Here is an 18546-nt window from a genome sequence, read left to right on the forward strand (position 1 = left end):
TTATTATTGCATGTTGTTCCCATTGCAATCCAGGGGAGGCACTGTAAAACTACCGTCTGTGGTTTATTCTCTCTTCTCACCAAGACAGTTTCAGGATTCGCACCATGCTCCCTAAACCTGCTTCATTGTGCCCTCGATTTCTACCCGGTTGGATTTACATGCTTTGTGCGTTAGACGTATGGCACACGCCCTCACTGACACCTATGTGCATTAATCAGTTTATTGATCACTTTAGGAATCCAGTAACATCAACAAGAGCACAGGGGACTCGTAGTAGGCAAGTCGCGGGTCGTGACTTCCTGGGAGAGACGAAATGACAATTTCAAGGAAAAGGTCTATTATCCTGATACAGATGATTAGTGCTATGATGCTGCTCGTATTCTTGACTTTGTTTTCTGCTTGAAACACGAAAAAAAAAAAAAGTAGCACTTGTTGAGCTGATTAGGATGAACATGATGTTGGTGATAGCATAAAGGGGAAGAGAGAAGCAGTGGATGGTGGACCCAGGGGAGAATTTTTTCCCTGCACCTTTCACAGAAGTCCTTCTGTGAGTGGGGCCGTGAGGGATTATCCTACAAGACCCTTTTCACAGAAGTCCCTGTGTGTGTCCCTGTGGGCTTGCATAGCGTTACCACCTGGTGAAACTAGCGATAAGCAGTCCTGCATCAGCTCATCTGCTGAGAGTCGCTAGGTTACATATTCAGAGGCCTGAGATGTAGGAGACGATATCCTGTGTCACCTGTGCAGCTTACGTCGCCTGCAGTCTCCTTTATCATCACGGATGTGTTGCGGCTGCAAGGTCCTTCGTTCCCAGTGGGATTCACCGGGGTGTCATCACATCTCACAGCTCGGGGCTTCACACCGCCTCCTCCTCTGTCCTCAGAGCATCTCACCGTGGAGTCTACACCAGTGTTGTGTTTGGACATTTAAATGCAACCACTTATGGAAGCCCGAGCCTTTGCTGTCCAGCAAGGTGAACTGTTTTCTTCTCCTATTCTTTCTGTAAATCAGTTTTTATTGAAACATCCTAGATTTGCAGCGTTGCGTTACTTTCAGCTGTACAGCAAGTGATTTGTCTGTACATTTGTGGTGGTTTGGTTGCTAAGTCATGTCCCACTGTGTGCATCCTATGGCCTAAAGCTTGCCAGACTCCTCTGTCCATTGGATTTTCCTGGCAAGAATACTGGAGTGGGTTACCATTTTCTACTGCAAGGGATCTTTCTAACTCATGGACAGAAGCCACGTCTCCTGTGTCTCCTCACTGGCAGGCAGATTCTTGACCACTGAGTCACCTCCAAAGCCTCAGTTATACATATATGTAGGTAAATGTATTTTGAAGAAGGCAGTGGCACCCCACTCCAGTACTCTTGCCTGGAAAATCCCATGGACGGAGGAACCTGGTGGGCTGCAGTCCATGGGGTTGCTAAGAATCGGACAGGACTGAGCGACTTCACTTTCACTTTTCACTCTCATGCATTGGAGAAGGAAATGGCAACCCAGTCCCGTGTTCTTGCCTGGAGCATCCCAGGGACGGGGGATCCTGGTGGGCTGTCGTCTATGGGGTCACAAAGAGTCGGACTCGACTGAAGCGACTTAGCAGCAGCAGGTAAATGTATACCTTTTAGATTCTTCTTTTGAAAGTTATTACAAGACATTGTGTATAGTTCTCTGTGTTATCCACTATGCCTTTGTCATTTATTTTAAAAGTTTTACTGTGTATCTGTTCATCTCAAACTCCTAATTTACCCCTTGCCTGCTTCCCCTTTGGTGACCATTAATTTTGTCTGTGTTTGAGAGTCTGTCTCTGTTTTATGAATGGTTCATTGGCATCATATTTTTACGATTCCATGTGGAAGTGATGGCATATGATATTTGCCTTTCTCTGTCTGACTTAGTTCACTTAGTAAGATCATCTCTGGGCCCATCCGTGTGGCTGCAAATGGCATCGTTTCATTCTTTTTCACGGCTGAGTAATATTCCATTGTGTATGTATCCCATTCTTAAAACAGTGAAAACTTGCACCTCCCCCAAAGAGCGAACCGACGGAGAAAAACCTCAGTGTTGGAAGTGTTACGTCTCTACTCACCCAGCTGATGTTCTCTGTTCTTATGGAGGACAGTCGTCTGTGAAAGAGAATGAATAAGGGGAATAATAACCATTGATATGCCTCTGTTTCCAAGGATTATTTCATAACAGCTTTGTACAAAGACATCTGTGTCAATGGGAATTTTGAATTGAATGTCCTAGTGATGTATTTTCATTTTGGAAACCTGTCATCCTCTGGGGCTTTACCTGTTTCGATGACATGTTCTATATTTTCATTTGGAATCCCTCTCTCAGTGTTCAGCTGCTGATACTTCTGAAATTCTTCTTGAGTGAAACTGGTTCCTTTGGCTGGATTTCATAGCAGACAGGGCAGAAGAGGTGTGTGTTAGAATCCGTTATGGATTGTAGAAAGTCACTTGGCTCCTACCTGTAGTGATCAGTAAGTCTCACCAACACCGCTGGCCTCCACCATCACCTAAACCCAGGTATTTTTCTACAGACGTGCCTGTGTGTGCACACAGGTCTTCACGGGAGTCCATGGGGGTAGAGTCCACATAGTTACCATGTTACCACGTTCCAGTTCTTACCACTACTGAGTGAGCTACAGGTCATTCAGCTGTGAGCTTAAGCATGCCCCAGGGAGATGCAGCTTTTCATGGTACAGTGGAGAAGGTCGTGGTAAGTCTGAGACTCAACTCTCAGACTCTAATGCTTCCTGTCCACTTTGTCTACATCCTAGAATTCCATCCCTGGGGTTTTCACGAACCCTCATGAAATGGAGAAGGAAACGGCAACTCACTCCAGTCTTCTTGCCTGGAGAATCCCAGGGACAGAGGAGCCTGGTGGGCTGCCGTCCATGGGGTTGCACAGAGTCGGACACAACTGAGGCAACTTAGCAGCAGCAGCAGCAGCAGCATGGAATGAATGGGCGGGGGATGATTTGGAATTTTCAAAAGCACACTGACCCCACTGAGATGGTGGATCACCTTATGTTCAATGCCCCATACCTGATATTTTCTGCCTGCTTTTTGTCTGTGAACGATTTTAGTCAAAGTGTAAGTTTATCAGAGGATTGCAAATGTCATATAGCAAAGGAAAACTGTCAGAGGAGATGAAATAATAATAATGTAGTCATGAAGCATAGACAAGGATCTGTAGTTCCTCCCCAAGAGCAATAGATACTGTTCTGGGTCATATCCTATGCGCTGTCTTATAGACGCTGAAACCCCACCCTGGTGGACAAGTTAACTACAGGATGACTAGATTGTAGCTGTGACATCAGCTGCCACAATTCAGAGAATTGGTTTCAAGGAGTTGGGAACTGTCGATTCACTGTGCCTAAAACAGTCACGATGATGCTGTTGGGACCACTGATGATCGATTTCAAAATGACTGTTGGAGCTGACCTCTGTTTTTGCAAGGAGCCCTCTCCCTCTGTCTATAAGAGCACTTGTCCCTCTGTTTGCCAGTTGTGGGCTGGGGCAGTCAGCCTTTGGACAGAAGTCCACTCTCCCTGTAGGTGTCTGCATCTGAATGAGAGCAGACTTTTCTTTCTAAGAAGCTGGGCTCTTGGTTGCCTTTTGAAAGGCAGGCAGCAAGATCCCACATTTGGTGACAACGTCACACATGCTACTGAGGAAAACTCACACTTTGTCATCCTCAAAGAACAGACACAACCCCCACCCATCCCCGATGAGGATATAATATCAGAGGGGATAAAGCGGTGTGGGAGTGAACCCAGGGGATTGGGCGGATGGCAGAATGACTACCATTCCAGACCACGCTGCCTCTGCAGTCTTCAGTGTGGTCCGGTGGTATCTGCAGAGCATTGGGTTCAGGTTCAGGCAGTACTTTCATGACTGTGACTAAGTAGAAAGCATTTGTCATGGAGATGAATGCAGTCATGGCCGGGGACCTGTGAGTTTCTAAACTCAGGTTTACACCTTGGTTCACTTTGGCGTCAGGACCCAGCAACTCTGTATGATACTTGGCAAGAAACTCATGGAGCATCCTGAAATGTTTCCTTGGATCTCTGGCATAACTGTATCTCATTTTTAAAAGAGCCATCTGATAGAATCCCCCAGTGGATACTTTTCCCACAGTTTTCTAGCAGACAGACTTTCTGTATCCCCGACTCACATCACATGAAGTCTGAATTCGCCGTGTGAACACACATCTGTTCAAATGCGCTTCATATAAGGTGCTGTGCTCAGTCGCTCAGTCATGCCTGACTCTTTGTGACCCCATGGAGTATAGACCACCAGGCTCCTCTGTCCGTGGGATTCTTCAGGCAAGACTACTGGAGTGCATTGCTATTCCCTCCTCCAGGGGATCTTCCCAACCCAGGGATCAAACCCAGCTCTCCCACACTACAGGTGATTTCTTTCACATCTGAGCCACAGGTCAAGCCCTAATGTAAGTTATGTGTGTACCTCTCTCCTTTCTGTAAAAATACTGATCATGTGAACACATCTAGTTTGTATTGGGGAAGCTGTAGTACATACCGCAACCTTCAGTTAATTTTGTGATCTTCTGTCCATCATCATTTTCAAAATAAAGTACCAGGATGTTGTCTGATACATGAATGATTTGCAAATAATTTGCACCTTCGACTGTGGCAGAGGAAAAACAAACAAACAAACATCAAACCTCAATATGATTAGCTTATTTTCTTTTCATTCGAGCCTGACTTATTCTTCACATGCTATCGTGAGTCTTGCCTTGGATGGTGAACTGTATCTCACTGAGATTTCTAGTGATGCGTTGTTAGAAGTAGTTAAGACAGCTAGTGAACTAGGAAAGCTTTCTCCACCCCACCCCCTCTTCTCCTGAAGATGAAGACTTCCAGTCTTCTAGACTGAGCAGTCTTTGAATGAAAAAAAAGTTGTCTATTGTGACTCTAGGAGGTGTTGAACCTCAGCCATCTCATAGGACCTCACAAGAACTGACTGTTAAATTTTCAAGAATTTTGTAACCCAGTTTGCAAGTACAATCATGGTTAGAAAGGAATTCAAAAATTTAAATGAATGATATTAAAATAAATGTCAGTCCATCATCCAGAGTTATTTCCTAGGACAAGAGGAGATAAAAGAGGTACAGATTAGTCTATTGCAAAATGTTGGGCATATATAATGTGAAATGCTTGCAGATTAGATCCTGCGGCTCTGTGTCCACAGTTGAAATTAAAATAAATGCATAAGACCACGATTAGAGTGCTCTGTTGTACATTTTTTCCCCATAAAAATGAAACATACAGACATTTGATCACTGAATAGACTATTACAGTACTGATATTAATATTTGAGATTTATGTCCTCTTATTTTAATTATAGGTAGAAATCTATGTTAATCCCCCTTTTAAATTATGTATTAATATTCATATTTGAGAATTATTTCTCCTTATTTTAAGCTATAGAGATAGAAGTCTATGCTAAAGTCCCTTTCAAATTATGTAAAAAATGAGGTTGAAATTTTGGCTGTTATTTTAACTGTTTCCATTTTTGGACTTTAAGTTAATCATGTTCTACTTACTAAACCTGTTAATGAAAAACTTTTAATATTTAAAGAATTTCTTTAGTCCAAACAAATTTAATCATGTAGGTCAAGTAAAAGAAAAAATTGTAAAACAGTCATTATTATCCTAAGTAGGTGATCACACTTCTCCATGCCCAAGGAACATGAGGAGTCCATGTTCTGGGGCTTTTTCTCAGAGACCATCAGTGGCCACATTCCAACCTCGGACTTCATCCTGGTGTTGTGGGACGGAATTGATTGCTGAAAAGTTAAATGGCTTTTCCAAGGTTGCACTGGTAACAAGTACAGGAAATAGTCCACCCATCGAGACATCTAGTTGTTTTGGGTGAAACACAGACCATCCATCTGAACATGCTCCATGCTTTGGGGAAGACCACCTGTCCGAGGAGCTGGAATACTCACATTCTATGAAGTAAACACCTCCTTCTTGTCTCTTTAGCACTCCTGAGAAAAACTGGCATCTCCCGTCAGATCTGAAAAACACAGCAGACAAGACAATTCCTTCCCACCCGTTCACTCCCCAGGGCTTGAGGAGGACACCCTTCTGGGAATAGAGTTCGCACACCCAGCTTCACAGCCATGCCTCACATCTCTCGCTGCACATTGGAGCCTGGACCCCATGTCAGAAGTCAACAGACTGCTGGCTTTCAGCTGAGGAGGACTGTGCTTACTTGACGTAAAATGAAATGGAGAGGTGTTCGCAGTCATCAGTACATTCGATCTTGCGATTGTAACACCTCAGCGGGCCCCCTTCCACAATCTTCTCCTTGTTATCCGCGGCCGAATAAATCGTGCGCCACTCGCCTGTAACCTAAGAAGGAAGTTCCTCATAAACAGCAGTCAATCTCTTTTCTGCTTACTTACCAATACACAGCACCGCTATGCTTCTGCGTTTACCACAGAAGAGAAGCAAATTGAATCTTATTAAAGCAAAGAGGAGTCCCTCCCTCTACCTTGCAGAACAACATGACAGGAAATCATCTTTCCTATTGGAGCGCAAAGCGTAGAATTCAGAAAGTTTTGCAGACAATTTAGAGTGTTTTGAAATAGCTAAAAGCACGCCTGTAAAGACCGTGACAGTTCATATCTTTCTGAACGTTAGCTTGTTAGGCTTTTTGTTTGTTTCTTTTGCCTACAGATGAATAAGATAAATGAAAAATAACCAAGAACAGATAAACAGAGGGCAATATTACGTTCATGTAGATATGTCGACCACAGAAGGTACACAATCTGGTCATACATGTACACAGAATCATCTCTGTCAGATGCACACACAGCCTCTCACACACACATGCACACACACACACACACACACACTCGATCAAGCAAGCAAGACCTCCTAGCAGATCAGCTCATGCTGGGTACCTTTGAGGGGTCTATCTCAGCTGGAGTTTCCTGGGCGGCACAAACCAGGACAAGGACGAGACTCAGCAACAGAACCTTCATCTTGTGACTCTCGACGTCCTTCTTCTACAGAATCTGAGGGCTCCCCGGTTACTGGAGAGTATGTGCACTGGTCCCGCTTTTTATAGGATACATCCCTTGGCAGAATACATATTGGTCAAACAGTGGCTAATGGCACCATCACGGTGACCTAAGCATAATCTTCTGACATCCTGGTTGGCAGCGGAGCAGTTTGGCATTCTGTCCTTCTTATACAACTCCTGTGTTATTTCTTTCACATTGAAGAGGTCTGTTTAAGCTTATTTTCTAAAACGAATGTTGGCACCTTTGGTTTAAGAAGATAAATAGGAGGTATCTCTACCAGGAATCAGTTACCAGGGAATTCGTCAGAGGGGTCAATATATATATTTTTAATATTAAAATTGCACTACAGATGATGTACAATATTTTTTTGCTACAAGTGTAGCACATAGGTATTTATAATTTCATTTCTACCTTTAGACTTATAAAATATTGCCTTTTTTATTCCCTATGTTTTCCAATCTTTATTTTTCAAATAATCTTTGTATGTTATTAAGAGTTGGGCACGACTGAGCAACTGAACTGAACTGAACTGACCTCTTATTCCACTCCTTGTCTGCGTGTTACTGACTTCTTTCCCTCAGCATATTCATTTGAATAAACATCTATGTATTTTTCTAGACTCCTTCCCCACTGCCCCTGCATAGTGCCATCAGGATATGTCCCACTTTTATCCATTCCGGTGTTGATGGATACACATTTATAGACACGATTTCGTAAGGAAGTGAGCCATCTTAACTCCTGGGTAGAGACTTAGGGGTTGAGCTGCTGGATCTCTGTGGCTCTGATTTTCGATCCCTACCAACAGGAGATGAGAATTTCCGTTGCTCCATCCTTGCCAGGACTCAGTATGGTCAGCTGTTTTCATGTCAGAGACTGTAATGAGTGTGTTAGTGCACACAGTTTCAGGAGTATTTTCCATTTCCTCGGTGAGTAAAGTGGGGTGGTTGCCATCTGTTTATTCCCTTTGTCAGGCATCTCTGCAAGTCGGTTTGTTCATTACTGTGTGAATTATTTGTTTTTCATGAAGTCTGTAGGTTTTTACCTTTTCTGGATATGAGTCTCTTTTCAGATGGAGATGTGCGAATATTTTCCCCCTGTCACTGGCTTCACTTGTGTTTCCTTAAGGTTGTCCCTCAAAGATGTAAATATTTTGATTGAGGCTTGGTTATTAACATTCTGTTCCCAGTGTGGGATCCTGTTTGGTGTATATTTTAATCAGTAACCGCCTAATCTTTGATCACTGTGTCCACCTGTGTTTTAACTCTAGAGTCTTTCTTGCTTTGGGTCTTACATACACGTCTATGAATCTCTCTGTGTTAGTTGTAAAACGTGGAGCAATGAAAGAGTTGAAGTTATTAATTTTTTTTTTTTGGTTACATGAATTCTCAATTTTTCCCACAGTTTTCCTTATAAGATTATTGTTCTCTTCGGAATTTCCTTTGTAACTGTATCCAAAATCTATTTGTCTCTATATTCCTGTCCTTTCCCCACGAGCATATTTGGTTGTGTTCTGCTTTGTGTTTCTCCATTCTTGGTTCTCTTTTTGGGGCAGTGTTAAAAAGACAGTTAGAACATGAGGATCACACGAGTGGCCTTCAACAAGTTTGTGTCAAAAGCAAAGCATTCACGGTTCCCATCTTGTGAAAATAGAATTGTCATCCATTTACGGATCATTAGAGCAGTACACGTTTCTGCTGATTTTCACAAAGCGTGTCTGAAAGAGCAAGACATTAGTTTTGCTGCATTTTGGAGCCAAAAGAAATAATCCTTGAATAAATGGTGGCTTCAGAGTTCTCAGCATAAGCAAATACTCAGTTTCACACATAAGGGTTTAATTGACTTAAGTTCTACTTCAGGTGTTTTTTTTTTTTTTCTTTTGTTATATTTTTTCCTGTTTATTTATAACTAGCTAAAGAGCTCCTGTGATTTAAAAGAAATATGTAATGAACTGAATGGTGACTATGACAAATGGGATTGCACATATACCTGTCAGTGGCTTTTAAGTGTTTTTATCACACACACACACACATACACACACGGGGTAAAATGAGTAACAGATGTGTTAGTCAACTTATGTCTTATGTAAATCACCAATGATGGTTTTTCTTTGACTCTAGCTTCCTATTCCTGATCTTCCTGCAAACTTCTAAGAGTTGGTATATCCACACTGATTAAAGTTTATACACTTGTGAGAGAGGATCCCTCTTCCCCAGGATGTGATATATTGTCAACTGGATAGAGATCCTTGAAAATAATTTTTCAGGTAAAATTTTTTTTAACAGTTCCTATTTCCTGCCTGGTTCCTAATGCTTTCATTATTCACACGTCAACTGTTTCCCTGAGAATTTTTTAAAAGTATTTTAGTGGGGTATCTCAGTGGCCATACTTCTTATAGCTTCTGGTAAGGGTTTGTTTTTGTTTTAAATTTTACAATGCACACTGGCTCTTGCTTGCTGTGTTCTGCCTTTCGCTCGTGATGGAGGGAGGGCTTGTCGTTGTGATGGTTCTCTTGTTCAGGCTCTGGAGCACGAGCGGAGTTTGTGTAGTGTGTGGCCTTTGCTATCATACACACGTGGGATCTTCCAGGATATGGATTCAGTGTGTGTCCCCTGTGTTGGCAGGTGGAATCTGAACCACTGGACCCCTGGGGAAGTCCGTCTGCTCCGTTTGTCCTTTCTTCGTTTTAATTCTTGTTTAAGGTCGCTTCCTTGGGTCAGACCTAAGTGAGCATAGCTTCATTCTTCCTGGGGCTATTAGTAGCTGTCCTCCACACCGCGCCAGGAGCAATATTGGACACCTTCCAACCTGGAGGGGGGCGGCTCATCTTTCAGTGTTGTGTCTGTTTGCCACTTTCTACAGCTCATGGGGTTCCCACAGCGAGAATACTGCAGTGGTTGGCCACTGCCCCCCTCCAGTGGGCCGCCTTCTGTCAGAACTGTTCACAATGACCCGTTCTGTCTTGGGTGGCCCTACACGAAATGGCCCGTAGCTTCGCTGAGTCATGCCAGCCCCTTCAGCACAAAAGGCAGTGATCCATGTAGGGAGTATAGCTTATTCGTCAACCGCCATTGTTCTGTTTTCCATCAACAACCCGAGTCAACGGACACCAGTATCTTGACCTTGGACATCAGTGTGTGCTTGTAACATGCATTCAGAGTGCACGCAGCTTAGAGTGAGCCCTGGCAGGGTCCAGGCCCAGTGCCCTATTCTGTCTTGCCTCTCACTGCACAGCCGTTCAGGTGCACCCAGCCTTCCACCTCCTCATGAATCCACCAGAGGTCTCCAGAGTGGTCTAGGATGGCCTCATCTTTTTCACCTCCCTGACACATTTTTCCTGGTGCCTTGTCTGGTCAAGCGGCATGACCTACGGGACACCCATGATGCTTCTTTGGCCCATTGGTTGGCACCAGTCAATGACTATTACTTTGAGAAATATCTGATGAGCAAGCACCTTCTATGCAGAGCTTTAGGTAACTCTGCACCTGCATTGCGTCAGCATCAAAGTCTCTGCTTCTGGGGTTTGAGAAGGAGAGTAGCCCCCCTCTAGTCGGACATCACAGACCCTGTGCTTTGTAAACACCATCACTGCCCTTTCTTTAGTAAACACTGTTCACTTTTGGGGTGTGTGTGTGTGCCCGCGCGCGCTCAGTTCATAAATCATGCCTGACTCTAACGGCTCCTTGGACTGTAGCCTGCCAGACTCCTCTGTTCATGGATTCTCCAGGCAAGAATACTGGAGTGGGGTTCCATTACCTTCTCCAGGGTATCTTCTTGACCCAGGGATCAAACCTACATCTCTTCCATCCCCTGAAACAGTAGGTGTATTTTTTTTACCACTGTGCCCCCTGGAAGCCATGTAAGACTTCATTCTGAAACATCCCTACCACCTCCTGCAACCCCACAGCAGATGAACACTGCTTGACACCATCGTTGAGTTGTTTCCAGGTTCCACTTAGGACAGCTCAGAATAAGGTACCTGAAAACCAATCCCATTTCTCATGTGACAACTGATCAGAACCTCATTTCAGCATATAAAACTACCTTCTGTGGCTTTTTCTCTCATCTCACAGAAACACTTGCAGAATTCACACCATGCATCCTAAACAGAGTTATTTCCACCTTCTTTGTACACTCGATTTTCCACACAGTTGAATTTACATGTGTAGAGTCTTTGCAAATATAGAAACTTTGTTCACTACAGATATGTGCTTTAATCAATTTATTGATCAGTTCAGGAATCCAGTAACATTAGCAAGAGCAGAGGACATTCATAGTTGGACAGCCGTGGGTTCAGGGTCATGATTTGCTGGGAGAGAATAAATGATGATTTGGAGGAAAAGGTCTACCGTCTTCATATGGATGATTGGAAGACCTTAGTGCTTTGATGCTGCTCTATTCTTGCTTCATTTTTCTCGTTTAACATGAAAAAAAGTAAAACTTTGTTGACCTGATTAGCACGAATATGATATTGTCTGAAACATGATAGAAGCAGTTGCTGATGGAAGCAGTGGGGAAATTTTCCTACAAGACTCATTTCACAGAAGTTGGTCTGTGTGTGTACCCCTGGGGGTTCCATGAAATTACCATGTGGTGAAACTAGCTGTGAGCAGTCTGGTATGAGGTCTGATATTGAGAGACACTAAGTTACATGTTCACAGCTCTTTGAGATGCAGGAGATTATATGCTGTGTGCCCTGTGCCGCTTACATCTTCTGTGATATCATTTATCATCACGCATGTGTTGTGGCTGCGAGCCCATTCATTCACAGTGGGATTCCCCAGCGATCATCATCACTCCCAGCTCAGGCCTTCACACCACCTCCGTTGTCCTCAAAGCATCTCACAGTGGATTCTACACCAACGTCAGTGTTTAGATATTCTCATCCAAAGACTAAGGAAGCCCAACCCTTTGACACTTGGCAAGGTGAAGGGTTTGATCATCCCAATCTTTTTTTTAAGTTAATTTTTATTGAAATGTAGTTGATGTTCAATGTTGCGTTAGATTCAGGTACAGAGCAAAGTGACGCATTGATACGTTTGCTGCTGCTTTCTCGGTATGTTGTTGCTACCGTGACGGTATGCACTATAGCTTCCCAGATTCCTGCGTCCGTTGGAATTTCCAGGCAAGGATACTGGTGTGGGGGTGCCATTTCCTATTCGAAGGACCTTCCTGACGCAGGGATAGATTCACGTTTCCTGTGTCTCCTGCATTGGCAGGCAGATTCTGGAACTCGGAGTCACCTGGGAAGCCCTCACTTACGTATATGTGTAGGTAAATGTATACCTTTTTTCATTCTTCTTCTTAAAAGTTATTAGAAGACACTCAGTATAGGTCCCTGTTCTCTCCAGTTGGTCTTTGTCATTTATTTAATGTATTTTAGTGTCTATCTGCTCATATTATCTGTGTTTGAGTCTGCCTCCGTTCTTTATTGGTTCATTTGAATGCTATTTTAGATTCCACGTGGAAGTGATGGCATATGATATCTGCCTTTCTCTTTCTGAGCTACTTTACTTAGTAACATCATCTCTAACCCCATCCAGGTTGCTGCAAATGGTATTTTTCATTCTTTTTGTGGGCTGAGTAATAGTCCATTGTGTATGTACCCCATTCTTAAAGAGGCAAAACCCCCCCTCCCCCAAAGTGTTAAGCTACTGAGGAAAAAAAAAAAATATGTTGTAAGCGTCATAATTCTACTTACCCAACCGCTCTTCACTGTTCTTATGGAGGACAATTGTCTGTGAAAGAGAATGAATAAGAGGGAAAATGATTATTGACATGCCTCTATTTCAAAGGATTATTTCAAAACAGCTCTTATTCAAGATATCTCTGCCAATAGGTAATTTGAATGGAATGTTCTGGTAATGTGTTTTCATTTTGGAAACCTGTCATCCTCTGGGGCTTTACCTGTTTCGATGACATTTTCTATATTTTCATTTGGAACCTCCCTTTCGCTGTTCAGCTGCTGATACTTCTGAAGTTCTTCTTGAGTGAAACTGGTTCCTTTGGCTGGATTTCATAGCAGACAGGGCAGAAGAGGTGTGTGTTAGAATCCGTTATGGGTTGTAGAGAGTCAGCTGGCCCCTACCTGTAGTGATAGGTAAGTCTCAGCAACACCACTGCCCTCCACCATCACCTAAACCCTGCTTTCCAGGTAGTTATTTACAGAGGTGCCCAAGTGCACACAGGTCTTCAGATGTGTCCGTGGGGGTAGAGTCCACACGGTTAACACGTTATCCCCTTCCAGTTCAGAAAACTAGTGATTGAACTGCTAATCATTCAGCTGAGACCTTAGGCAGCCCCCTGTGAGATGCAGTCTTTCATGGGACATCACAGAAGGTCATGGGGGGTCTGAGACTCGGAATTCCTCCCAACTCCATCTCTTCCTATCCACGTTGTTGACATTCTAGAAGTCCATCCCTGCTGTTTTCATGAACCCTTGTGAAATGAATGGGCACGGGAATGGGGAAGTTTTGAAACCACACTGGTCCTAGTGAGATGGAACAGAAGCTTGTGTTCCTTGCCCCACCCACCCTGTTTTTTGGCCTGCCTTTTGTCTGTGAAATATTTAAGTCAAAGGATAAGTTTAATCAGAGAAATGAGAATGCGGGAAAGCAAAGGGAAATGGTCGAAAGAGACCAAGGAAGAATAGTGTAGTTATGGAGCAAAGACAAGTACCTGTAGTTCCCCTCCAAGGACAACAGATACTGTTCTGGGTCATATCCTGCAAGCTGTTTGTTACCCCATGGACTCTAGCCCGCCAGGCTCCTCTGCCCATGGGGATTTTCCAGGCGAGAATACTGGAGTGGGTTGCTATGCCCTCCTCCATGGAATCTTCCCTACCCAGGGATCAAACCCAGCTCTCCCACATTGGATGTGGGTTCTTTCCCAGCTGAGCCACCTGAAGCCCTATCGTAAGGTGTCTGTACCTCTCTCCTTAGTGTAAAAGTACTGATCATAGGAGCTCATCTACATAAGCTCCAGGGCTTACCAAGACCTTCAGTCATTTTTGTGATCCTCTCCCCATCATAATTTTCAGCATAAGTTACCAGCATGTTTTCTGACACATGAATCACTTCCAAAGTATTGGTACCGTCGACTGTGACAGAAAAAAAAAATTCAAACCTCCGTATGATGAACTTCTTTCCTTTTCAGTTGAACATGTGTTATTCTTCTCACGCTCTCTATCGTCTGTTTTCCCTCTGATGGTAAACTTTGTCTCAAAGACATTTCTAGCGGTGTATTCTTAGAATCTTTAAGAGAGCTAGTGAAGTAGGAAAGCTCTCTCCACAGCCCCCTCTCCTGAAGACCATCAAGAATTTCAGTCTTCTAAACTGAGCACTCTGTGGACGATAGCAAAGTTGCTTGTTTGCAACTATAGTTGAACCTCAGCCATCTCATAGCCGCTCACAAGAGCTGACTGTTACACTTTTAGGAATTTTGTGACCCAATTTGCAAGTACCATCATGGTTAGAAAGCAATTCTAAAAAATTAGATGAATCTTAGTAAAATGAGAGTTACTGCATATCCAGAGTTATTTCCTAGCATAAGAGCTAACAAAAGAGGTATACGTTAGTCTACTGTCTAATGCTGGACATACATACTCTTGAACGATTGCAGATTAGATCCTGTGGCTGCATATCCACAGCTCAAATTAAAATAGTTGCATCAGACCAAGATCAGAGTGCTCTGTTGTATACGTTGTCAATGAAAATGAATCCTGTGGACACTGGATCACTTAATGTAATGTTACAGTGTTGGTATTAATACTTGAGGATCATTTCCTGTTATTTTCAAATACAGAGATAGAAACCTGTTAGTGCTCCTTTCAGCTTATGTATTGATATTATATTTGAGAAATATTTCTTGTTATTTCAAACTGTGGAGATAGAAGTCTATGCTAAACTCACTTTCAATATATGTAAACATTCTTTGAAATTTTTGCTCTTGTTTTGAAGTGAAGTGAAAATCACTCAGTTGTGTCTGACGTGTGAACCTCGGCCTGTCACCCATCAGACTCCCCTGTCCATGGGATTCTCCAGGCAAGAATACTAGAGTAGGTAGTCATTTTCTTCTCCAGGGTACTTCCAAACCCAGGAATAAAACCTGGGTCTCCTGCATTGCAGAGCTCTTATTTTAGCTGCTATCATTTGGGGGCTTTAAATTAATCATGTTCTACTTACTACACTTACTAATAAAGAAGGTTAATATTTAAGAAATTTCTTCACTTTAAGCAAATTTGATCATGTAGATGAAATAAGAGGTAAAAACAACTTTGAAAGAGTCTTTATAATCTTAAAATAGTAATATATACATAATCTTATGCCCTTCACCACGCCCAGGGAACATGTATAGCCACCGTTCTGGGACTTTTTCTCAGAGACCATCAATGGCCACATTCCACCCTTGGACCTCATGCTGGTGTTGTGGAACAGAATTGATTCCTGAAAAATTAAATGGCTTTTCCAAGATTGCATTGGTAATGAGTAGAGGAAGCAGTCCACCCATCCAGACATCTAGTTTTCTTTGATGGAACCAAGGCTATCCAACTGAGCATGTTGCATGGTTTTGGGAAGACAGCCCATCAGAAAAGCTGGAATACTTATATTCTATGACGTACACATAGCCTTCTTTTCTCTTTGCCACTTCTGTGAGCAACAGACATGTGCCATCGTCCCTGAAAAACCAACAGACAAGACATTCCTTCTCACCATCCATTTCCCAGCGCTTGAGGACACCCTTGAATAGAGTTCGCACCCTCAGCTTCACAGCCATGACTCACACCTTTCACTGCACATTGGAGCCCAGACCCTATCTCCAAAGTCAGCAGTCTCCTTGCTTTCCATTAAGGAGGATTGTGCTTACTTGAGATAAAATGTAATGGAGAGAGATTCACAGTCATCGATGCATTCAATCCGACGGTAGTAATTCCTCAGTGGGCCCCCTTCCACAATCTTGTCCTTGTTATCTGCAGCTGTGTAAATGGTACGCCACTCTCCTGGAATCTAAGAAGGAAGGTCTCCATAAGCATCAGTCAATATCTCTTTTGGTTCAACCTTATTAAGCAGAGTTCTACCCCTTACCTTGTTGAATAACATGACATGAATTCATGATTCCTGTTCGAGCAGAAAGCATAGAATTCAGGTTTTTTTTTTTTTGGAATAAAACATGTCATGATTGGTCATGACTCTGAATGATAGCATGATAAATTGTTTCCTTTTTTTTTTGTTAGCCTATAGACGAATAAGAGGAAGAAAAAATAAAAGACTAGATAGACAAACGGTTGTATTTTTCTCAGGTAGTTACATGGACCCCAGTATATATATAATCTGATCCTGCATATAAATGAGCTAATCTCTTACATGTACACAAAAACAAGCACACACACACACACATGCACCCAGACATACACACACACACACACACACACACACACACACACACACACACTCAAACAAGCAAGACCTTCTAGGAGATCACCTCATTCTGCGTACCTTTGAGGGGTCTATCTCAGCTGGAGTTTCCTGGGCAGCACCAACCAGACCACAGAGGAGAGTCAGGAACACGACCTTCATCTTGGGATTCTCGTGGCCCTTCTTCTAGAGAAGCTGAGGGCGTCCCAGCTGTTGGAGAGGTTGTGAATTGGTTGCACTTTTTATAGGATACGTCTCTTGGCAGAATACATAATGATCAAACAGTGGTCAGTCACACCATGTGCTTACATAGATGCCATCTTCCCATATCCTGGATGGCAGCTGAGCTTTTTTCGTGGTTTTCTGTGGATCTTATAAAGCTATTTACTTTTAGACAAGCTGCAGTGGACCTGGACATTAAGTCTTTGCTGTAAATAAGAAATCACAGGACACTTGAGGTATTTCCAGGACAGTGATATTTATATTCTTGTCCATCCTCCAAGCGTCCAAGACACATATCCTCAACCTCTGTGTTATTTCGTTCCCATTGAAGAAGTCTGTTTAAGATTATTTTCTACAAGTACAGATGGCACTGTCCAGTTTAAGAAGATAAATATGAGTTGTCTCTACCAGGACTCAGTTCTCAGGGCCTTCCTCAGAGGGGTCTGCATGTTTTTTATATTGAAATTGAAATATAGTTGATGTACAATATTTTTTGGTACAGGTGTACCACATAGGTATTCATAATTTTATTGCTCCTTTTAAAGGCTTTTTTTTTGTAGGCTTTTTTTTTTATTGCCTATGTAGTACAGTATATATTTATAGGTGATTTATTTTAACATAGTAGTTTGTACCTCTTATTCCACTCCTCCTGTCTGAAACTACCACTTTCCTTCACCCCACTGGTCATGACTAATTTCTTCTCTGTATCTTTTTTTGTTGTTGTTATATTCTGGAGTTTGTTTTATTTTTTATTTTGCACATATAAGTGGGATGCAACACTTTGGCTCTCCATTCTTTTATTTTTTCTTCATTTTATTTTTCTGTAGGTTTATAAAAAACTTAGCATGTTATCATTCATAGAGTCCTGAACTGTCACAGCCATTTGCCATGATATCATACAATATTTGTCTTTCTCCATCTGACTGCTTTCACTTAGCATAATACCCTAAGGTCCATCCACATTGCTCTAAAATTCACATATTTATGGTTGGCAAGTATTCCACTGATTTGTGTATGGATATACACAAATAGATACCGGAGAAGGCAATGGCACCCCACTCCAGCACTCTTGCCTGGAAAATCTCACGGATGGAGGAGCCTGGTAGGCTGCAGTCCATGGGGTCGCTAGGAGTCTGACATGACTGAGCGACTTCCCTTTCACTTTTCACTTTCATGCATTGGAGAAGGAAATGGCAACCCACTCCAATGTTCTTGCCTGGAGAATCCCAGGGATGAGGGAGCCTGGTGGGCTGCCGTCTATGGGGTCGCACAGAGTCAGACATGATTGAAATGACTTAGTAGCACACACAGGTACGTCTGTGTGTGTATACGTATATAGATGTTCAAGCTGAGTTTAGAAAAGGCAGAGGAACAAGAAATCAAATTGCCAACATCCATTGGATCATCCAAAAAGCAAGAGAGATCCAGAAAAGCATATGTGTGTGTGTGTTAGTTGCTCAGTCGTGTCTGACTCTTTGCGACCCCACAGACTGTAACCAGCCAGGCTTCTCTGTCCATGGATTTCTCCAGACAAGAATACTGGAGTGGATTGCCATTCCCTTTTCCAGAGGAACTTCCCAACTCAGGGACTGATCTCTCGTCTCCTGCATCGCAGGAAGGTTCTTTACTCTTTGAGCTACAGGTAAGTCCATCTACTTCTGCATTACTGACTATGCCAGACTTTGACTATGTGGATCATAACAAAATGTGGAAAATTCTTCAAGAGATGGGAATACCAGGCCAACTTACGTGCCTCCGGAGAAATCTGTACGCAGGTCAAGAAGCAACAGTTAGAACAGGACATAGAAGAATGGACTGGTTTCAAGTTGGGAAAGGAGTACATCAA

The 18546-nt window shown here is 42.8% G+C and overlaps 2 protein-coding genes across 3 annotated transcripts; both read right to left on the minus strand.

Moving 5' to 3' along the window:
• Positions 1-206: 206 nt before the first annotated feature.
• On the minus strand, positions 207-7079 carry LOC101116799 (allergen Bos d 2). Of its 2 annotated transcripts, none has more exons than XM_004021895.4 (7): positions 6946-7079; positions 6252-6391; positions 5983-6053; positions 4551-4658; positions 2293-2394; positions 2087-2123; positions 207-395 (listed from the first exon to the last, which is right to left on the minus strand). In XM_004021895.4, the coding sequence occupies exons 1-6, from the start codon at positions 7024-7026 to the stop codon at positions 2107-2109; spliced, it is 519 nt and encodes a 172-aa protein (XP_004021944.2). In that variant the 5' UTR covers positions 7027-7079; the 3' UTR covers positions 207-395; positions 2087-2106. The 2 variants fall into 2 exon arrangements, with proteins under 2 accessions (XP_004021944.2, XP_011961567.2); XM_012106177.3 differs by having other exon boundaries at positions 207-398.
• A 3192-nt stretch (positions 7080-10271) lies between these two features.
• Positions 10272-16640, minus strand: LOC114111404 (allergen Bos d 2-like). The gene is made up of 6 exons (XM_027963190.2): positions 16560-16640; positions 15931-16070; positions 15674-15742; positions 14057-14166; positions 12973-13074; positions 10272-10414 (listed from the first exon to the last, which is right to left on the minus strand). The coding sequence occupies exons 1-6, from the start codon at positions 16638-16640 to the stop codon at positions 10272-10274; spliced, it is 645 nt and encodes a 214-aa protein (XP_027818991.1).
• Between the last annotated feature and the right edge of the window lie 1906 nt (positions 16641-18546).

Source organism: Ovis aries, chromosome X, assembly GCF_016772045.2.
Source record: "Ovis aries strain OAR_USU_Benz2616 breed Rambouillet chromosome X, ARS-UI_Ramb_v3.0, whole genome shotgun sequence".
NCBI classification, from domain to species: Eukaryota; Metazoa; Chordata; class Mammalia; order Artiodactyla; family Bovidae; genus Ovis; species Ovis aries.

Excerpts from the sequence above, each read along its gene's own strand:
- LOC101116799 (XM_004021895.4), bottom strand. The coding sequence starts at position 7,026 with ATGAAGGTTCTGTTGCTGAGTCTCGTCCTTGTCCTGGTTTGTGCCGCC. Across the intron at positions 6,054-6,251 it reads TCCATTTCATTTTACGTCAA|ATCTGACGGGAGATGCCAGT; the intron begins GTAAGCACAGTC and ends TGTGTTTTTCAG. Across the intron at positions 2,395-4,550 it reads AAAATTAACTGAAGGTTGCG|CCAAAGGAACCAGTTTCACT; the intron begins GTATGTACTACA and ends TATGAAATCCAG.
- LOC114111404 (XM_027963190.2), bottom strand. The coding sequence starts at position 16,640 with ATGAAGGTCGTGTTCCTGACTCTCCTCTGTGGTCTGGTTGGTGCTGCC. Across the intron at positions 16,071-16,559 it reads CTGAGATAGACCCCTCAAAG|ATTCCAGGAGAGTGGCGTAC; the intron begins GTACGCAGAATG and ends CTTCCTTCTTAG. Across the intron at positions 14,167-15,673 it reads GGCTATGTGTACGTCATAGA|AGTCGACGGTACCAATACTT; the intron begins ATATAAGTATTC and ends TTTTTCTGTCAC.